Raw genomic sequence first — 6973 nt, 5'->3', positions numbered from 1 at the left:
CTTGTATTTAAAGAGAAGAACTTCAACGGCAACACTTCTAAATGAGAAAGAGTCTCTGCCCTCCTTAGCCAAGTCAGCTCATTCAACTAATCTTCTTTAAAACCGATTGTGTTGATACACCAATCGTATCAATACTTCCCCCTTTGAAATCAAGCTTGTCCTCAAGCTTGGTAAAAGAAAGAAACTAGCAGCTTCTGAAACTCATTTGTGGTGCTGCTTGTTTGGCCACTTCTTTTATTGTGTTTCTGGTTTGTATTTGAACCTCCAAGTCTTTTTACACTTTCTCTTCTTCTGTATTTGTTGTAGATGAATTTACAGCATATTTCTTTTTGTGTTACTCACTGAAATAGTTGTTACTGCCCACAATAGATGATCCACGGCTAGTATATTCCCCTTTGAAGAGATTTCCTCAAGAACTATGCTCTCAATTCTCAGCTTGTTCTCAATTACATGTGTCAACATCTCATCAGTGTACTTGACACGTGTCATGATCATGTTAATGGTTGATTTGAAAACCTAACTTAATATAATAAGATTTTTAATATAATAAAAATATTAGTTCGAACTTCAATTCAAGCTTTTTCCTAAGACTGCCTTCACAAATCTTGTTGCAATACTCAGTGTCCAAAATTGGCTAACCATAAATACATAAAATTTATTTATTTATTTTTCTGTGCAAACAAAGACATAAAAATCAATTTGTTAGGTTATATAGTATAATTATACGACCAAATATGGATGACACATAATATATTTATTTTACGTTGAGAATCTTTGTAGTAGTGAAACTTTGATGTGGATGACACATAATATATTTATCTTAGTTGTTTTTTTTAAATATAATAAGATTACAATTATCTTATGTTTTATCTTATGCTTTGTTTTATCAAGCTTGCAATTATGTAATTTCTAATCATTAAAATTGACACGTGTCACGATCTGATGAGTTACTAACTTTGATATTTAATCGATAAAATTGACACATGTCACGATCTGGTGAGTTTTTAATCTTGATCTCTAATAGTTAAAACTAACACGTGTCACGATCTGGTGAGTTACTAACTTTGAAAACCAAGATTTATATAATAAGATATATATATAGGTATCAAAAGATACGAATATTCGAATAAACACAACTAGAACAGTTGTAACTTTACAATAAAAACAGTTACAATAAAAAAAATTGTAACTTTTTGTAAAATATATATATTTTTTTGGAACATTATCTAAAATATAGGATGAGTAAACACAATTTTTGGTGAAATTTATTCTGATTGCTATTATAAAGTATAGGTTATTTTCGTGATACGTAATTAAGACACAAATCAATCGATTTATTAGAAGAGATCACTAAAGAAAATTGTGAATCCAATTATAAAAGCCTCTGGATGTATATTCTTATGGTCCGTATATGATAAAATAAAATAAAATAAAAGACTCTGAGTGGAGTAGAAGGTTTCTGAGAGAGAGAGAAACCAATGCAATTCGGCGACGACCGCCTGAAACAGAAGAAGAGGAGGAGGCTTTTATCATCATCATCATCATCATCATCATCATCATCATCATCATCATCATCATCATCATCGATCATCATCATCATCATCATCATCGATCGTTGAGCATCTTTGAAGAGAAGATGAGACTCATCGTCGTCGTCTCAAGAAGAAGGTGTCTACTACTAGTACTGGGGGGTGCTCCTTTTCTCTGTTCGCTGCTACGGTTATCGCTCGCCACGGTTGTCCTCAATTCCATCTCTGCCTCTTTTCCGGATCTCCCTGCTAAATTTGGTCAATCCCCCCCTCTTCCCTTTTTTCCCCTAAAATCCCAATTCGAATCTGCTGGTTCTTCTGGGGTTCTAAAACTATAGACTAGTTGTTTGTTTTTGATTCTTGATTTTTTTGATGTTCTTTATATAGACGGCTCCGTGACCAAAAACGGAATATGTGGAGCTCTATACGTGGCAGATCCTCTCAACGGCTGCTCACCGCTGCTCCACGCCGACGCATCCAACAACTTGACTCAACAACAGAGGACGAGGACTAGGACTAACTTCGCTTTGATCATACGAGGCGAATGTTCTTTTGAAGATAAGCTCCTCAACGCACAGAAGTCAGGTTTTCGTGCTGTCATTGTCTATGACAACTTTGACAACCAAGATCTCGTCGTTAGTAAGCCTCTCCTCTCCTCTCCTCTCTCCTCCTGAGCTAGTTTTCGTGCTTTTAGTTTTCATTATTTAGTCATACTCGTAATGCATCTGTTTTTGCTCAGTGAAGGTGAACCCTCAGGACATTACAGTTGTTGCAGTCTTCGTTTCAAATGTTGCTGGTGAGGTTTTGAGCAAGTACGCCAGAGGCCGAGATGGTGAATGCTGCCTTTATCCCCCTACCAAAGGGAGCGCTTGGACTGTCCTCGCCATCTCTTTCTTCTCTCTCCTTCTCATCCTCACTTTCCTCTTGCTTGCCTTCTTTGCTCCCAGACACTGGACCCTATGGCGTCGAGGAACCCACAACCGAACCATTAGGGTAGATGCTAACCTTGTCCACTCACTCCCCTCCTTCACCTTCACTACTGATTCTTCTTCCCCACAATCCCGGGGATACTTGTCCAATTTGTCTCGAGGATTATATCTCTGGAGAAACCCTCAGACTTCTCCCCTGCCAACATGGTAAACCAACCACACTCCTATGCTTAATCTAGGAAGACTTTGATAGGTTTCTCTTAGATCCTATGTTCCCAAAATATATGTCTATCTAGGATTAACAAGGGTACAAAATATTCCTTTTGTGTCAATCTCAGTTAGATAGACAGATATATATACTTGAGAAGAATATTATCAAGGATTTGGTCTTTTCTAGTTTCTGTAATGAGTGGGGTAATTCATATCATCAGTTTGTTGACTTGAAGCTCTTATGCAGCTTTTCACTTGAGTTGCATCGACTCTTGGTTGACAAAATGGGGTACGTCTTGCCCAGTGTGCAAGCATGACATAAGCTCCGAGACTTTCTCTTCTGAGGTGATCCCGCTAGACTCAAATCTTTGCTTCCATATGTATTGTCCAGTTCGAAGCTCTTTGACTAGTTATCAAATCTTTACACTGTTTGTGTGGTTTTGTTGCAGGTACATAAACGAGAGTGCCCTAGAACGGATACAAGTACGAGTAGATTTGCATTTGCTCAATCCAGTCAAAGCCATTAAGCTTTATTATCAGCTTGTAGCAGCTGAACACACATATCGGTGCTCGGTTTTGTCATATGTGGATCGGTTCCAGGTTTGCATCGATCTGAGGGTCCAAATGATAGTGAACGGGTAAAATCATGGTGGGATAAGTATAGGTTAGTCCACTGACTGGATTAGCCATACTGGTCGATGCTGTGCACTGCTGGTTTTCCCAGATCAAAAAGATCTGAGTTGCTTTGCTTGTTCTTTGCATTTGTACATTGGTTGTACATATACATACGTACGCTAGGAGTCATTCTCGTTTCTTTTCTTTCTTTTTTTCCATATAATTGATCATTGTGTGTTTGTTGTTTCGTGATCTTTTNAACCCACAACCGAACCATTAGGGTAGATGCTAACCTTGTCCACTCACTCCCCTCCTTCACCTTCACTACTGATTCTTCTTCCCCACAATCCCGGGGATACTTGTCCAATTTGTCTCGAGGATTATATCTCTGGAGAAACCCTCAGACTTCTCCCCTGCCAACATGGTAACCCAACCACTCTCCTATGCTTAATCTTTGATAGGTTTCTCTTAGATCCTAAGTTTCCCTATATATATATATATTTCTGTCTAGGATTATTAACAAAGGGTACGAAATATTTCTTTTTCTGTCAATCTTAGTCAGATATATACTTGAGAAGAATACTTACTATCAAAGATTTGGCCTTTTTTAGTTTCTGTAATGAGTCAGTGGGGTAATTCATATCATCAGTTTGTTGACTTGAAGCTCTTATGCAGCTTTTCACTTGAGTTGCATCGACTCTTGGTTGACAAAATGGGGTACATCTTGCCCAGTATGCAAGCATGACATAAGCTCCGAGACTTTCTCTTCTGAGGTGATCCCGTTAGACTCAAATCTTTGCTTCCAGTTCGAAGCTCTTCGACTAGTTATCTTATCGTTTTTGTCTTGGATATAATACACTCTTTGTGTGGTTTTGTTGCAGGTACATAAACGAGAGTCTCCTAGAACGGATACAAGTACGAGTAGATTTGCATTTGCTCAATCCAGTCAAAGCCATTAAGCTTTATTATCAGCTTGTAGCAGCTGAACACACATATCGGTGCTCGGTTTTGTCATATGTGGATCGGTTCCAGGTTTGCATCGATCTGAGGGTCCAAATGATAGTGAATGGGTAAAATCATGGTGGGATAAGTATAGGTTAAGCCACTGACTGGATTAGCCATACTGGTCGATGCTGTGCACTGCTGGTTTTCCCAGATCAAAAAGATCTGAGTTGCTTTGCTTGTTCTTTGCATTTGTACATTGGTTGTACATATACATACGTACGCTAGGAGTCATTCTCGTTTCTTTTCTTTCTTTTTTTCCATATAATTGATCATTGTGTGTTTGTTGTTTCGTGATCTTTTATATCTGTGAATTTGATATCTGTTAATTAGGTAAACAGTGTGTGTGTGTGTGAATGTGATTGTACATAAATGCAAACAAATTGATAGGAAAAAGTGTTGATCTTCTCAGATTCTCTCTCCCGGTTAAGGCTAATCTTTAATGTTATGTTATATCTTGTTGATGGGATTTGCTTGTCTAAAGTTTGTAAGTATAATTTTAATATATTGTGAATCCCAAGTCTCCCTTACATGGGGGGAATGGAATCCATTGAACGTGGCTTTGATTTTGTCATGTCCGTAATAATATAAGGGAAGTGGAAAGAGAAGAACACGTCATTCTCATCTCTCTACCTAACGTCTCATCCAATACGATGACTCGTTCATGGGGTCGTTGGTTGCGCAATTCCATCACCATTAACTTTGTTTCCATCCACAAAACGCTTTCTCGTTTTTCTCTTTTACTAATTTCAGCCAACATTTCTTTCACTTGCGTAAGGAAACAAATTTCTACTGGTTCCTTAAATGAGATAGTATACCATTATTTTTGTTTTTATATTGGCCATGCATGACATGTGTATAGTTTTAAATAAAAAGAATATTATCTGTCATTGTTTGCAGGTTATTTATTGTTCTCTGTTGCTCTTCCTGAAGCTTCATCCTTTCCTTTGTCTGACAAGAAGGTAGAGAGAAGATGTCTCAATCAATATCCAGCCCAAAGGCAGAACAAGTTGTTAGTGTTGATGTGAGCCAAGCCAAGGCTCTCCTCCAGTCTGGGCATCAGTATCTTGATGTTAGGTGAGCTCCTCCTCTATTTTTATCATCATACTGTCNTTAGACTCAAATCTTTGCTTCCAGTTCGAAGCTCTTCGACTAGTTATCTTATCGTTTTTGTCTTGGATATAATACACTCTTTGTGTGGTTTTGTTGCAGGTACATAAACGAGAGTCTCCTAGAACGGATACAAGTACGAGTAGATTTGCATTTGCTCAATCCAGTCAAAGCCATTAAGCTTTATTATNCAAGAGAGGGCATTGTCAGGCAACTAAGATCGTCAACATTCCCTACATGGTCAGCACACCTCAAGGTAATCAAAATGAACCACCTTTTGAGTCTTGAGATATCAACCAGCATATACATAACAAATTTGAAACCCTTTGTGATCTCTAGGTAGAGAGAAGAATCAAGATTTCTTGGAACAAGTCTCTTCTCTTCTCAACCCAGCTGATGATATCCTTGTGGTAATTAACCCTTTACTTCCTCATCACACCCACAAGAAATTATGAATGAAATGAACATCAGAGTTTTAGAAAACGTACGAATCTCTTAAATCTGGTAAAAAAAATGATACACACACAGGGTTGTCAGAGTGGAGCCAGATCCTTAAATGCCACAACTGAACTTCTTGCTGCAGTAAGTCATGCCCTCCCCTGATTTATTAGAAGCACACTCCGAACTTCTTGTTAAAATCATTCATCCCTTCTTCATTTTAAATGTTTTATAATGAAATGAAGGGTTACAAGAAAGTGAGAAACGTGGGAGGTGGCTACTTGGCTTGGGTAAACCATAGCTTTCCGATCAACAAGGAAGAGCCATCTGCAAACTAAGATTCTTTATCAAATAATGACAGAGTGTGTGTGTGTTTGTGTGAAGTGTGTTGTAATCAATAAATTTCTACTTTAGAATTTCCCAGTTTCTTGTTTGTTGTTATCAAAACTACTTTGTGCCAAAATCAATAAAAGAAAAGCTGTTGTGTCAGAAAAAAAGGTTTGGGCTTTTTGAGTAGAGATTAGATATATAAAAAGGCTTGGGCTTCTCTGTCTTAAGCCCTTGCCTTCTCCGACTAATTTTCGAGCCCGACCGAACATTGTTCCCTCTCTCTCTCTCTCTCTCTCTTGCTCTCGCTCTCGCTCTCGCCATGGAAGAAGAAACGTCAAAGCTACAACAGTTTCCAGAGAGTTTCCTTAGCTTTCTAGAGGCTAATGGCCTTGATCCTTCAATCTACACTCACGCAGATTCAATTCCACGCTACGTAAGGTAAGGTTAACTCGAGNTTTTTTTTTTTTTTTTTTTGATTTGCTTTCCCCGGAACTGAAAAAACTCAAGAGGGTTCGTTCGAAGGTTGAAACCAGGGTTCGAGAATGCTGTCCAAGAGATTGAATCCCAAATTAACTGTAAACTGGACAAGGTGAAGTGGTTACCTGGTTTCTACTCTATTCCTCCACATGTTCATANCGCTTTCTCGTTTTTCTCTTTTACTAATTTCAGCCAACATTTCTTTCACTTGCGTAAGGAAACAAATTTCTACTGGTTCCTTAAATGAGATAGTATACCATTATTTTTGTTTTTATATTGGCCATGCATGACATGTGTATAGTTTTAAATAAAAAGAATATTATCTGTCATTGT

At 38.0% G+C, this 6973-nt stretch overlaps 3 protein-coding genes across 3 annotated transcripts in view; all 3 read left to right on the top strand.

Moving 5' to 3' along the window:
• Positions 1396 to 3532, top strand: LOC104727421 (receptor homology region, transmembrane domain- and RING domain-containing protein 1-like). The gene is given in 6 exon segments (XM_010446525.2): positions 1396 to 1787; positions 1917 to 2168; positions 2269 to 2582; positions 2584 to 2665; positions 2916 to 3013; positions 3118 to 3532. Coding segments are annotated over 6 exon segments (975 nt in total). The 5' UTR covers positions 1396 to 1636; the 3' UTR covers positions 3196 to 3532.
• Positions 5259 to 6171, top strand: LOC104729112 (thiosulfate sulfurtransferase 18-like). Its single transcript, XM_019232158.1, has 6 exons — positions 5259 to 5362; positions 5498 to 5531; positions 5606 to 5651; positions 5735 to 5805; positions 5924 to 5977; positions 6079 to 6171. The coding sequence occupies exons 1-6, from the start codon at positions 5259 to 5261 to the stop codon at positions 6169 to 6171; spliced, it is 402 nt and encodes a 133-aa protein (XP_019087703.1).
• Positions 5587 to 6973, top strand: part of LOC104729111 (ribosomal RNA small subunit methyltransferase F-like) — a 5868-nt gene continuing 4481 nt past the window's right edge. The window contains exons 1-5 of the mRNA XM_019232510.1: positions 5587 to 5651; positions 5735 to 5805; positions 5924 to 5977; positions 6079 to 6601; positions 6686 to 6789. Coding sequence (XP_019088055.1) covers positions 6483 to 6601; positions 6686 to 6789 — 223 coding nt within the window. The 5' untranslated portion in view covers positions 5587 to 5651; positions 5735 to 5805; positions 5924 to 5977; positions 6079 to 6482. The remainder of the gene's footprint in view (positions 5652 to 5734; positions 5806 to 5923; positions 5978 to 6078; positions 6602 to 6685; positions 6790 to 6973) is intronic.

Source organism: Camelina sativa, chromosome 11 (genome assembly GCF_000633955.1).
Source record: "Camelina sativa cultivar DH55 chromosome 11, Cs, whole genome shotgun sequence".
Taxonomy (NCBI): Eukaryota; Viridiplantae; Streptophyta; class Magnoliopsida; order Brassicales; family Brassicaceae; genus Camelina; species Camelina sativa.
Note: the sequence above shows the minus strand (reverse complement) of the source record. Positions and strands in the feature narration are given on the sequence as shown.

Excerpts from the sequence above, each read along its gene's own strand:
- LOC104729112 (XM_019232158.1), top strand. The coding sequence starts at position 5,259 with ATGTCTCAATCAATATCCAGCCCAAAGGCAGAACAAGTTGTTAGTGTT. Across the intron at positions 5,652-5,734 it reads CATGGTCAGCACACCTCAAG|GTAGAGAGAAGAATCAAGAT; the intron begins GTAATCAAAATG and ends TGTGATCTCTAG. Across the intron at positions 5,978-6,078 it reads CAACTGAACTTCTTGCTGCA|GGTTACAAGAAAGTGAGAAA; the intron begins GTAAGTCATGCC and ends AATGAAATGAAG.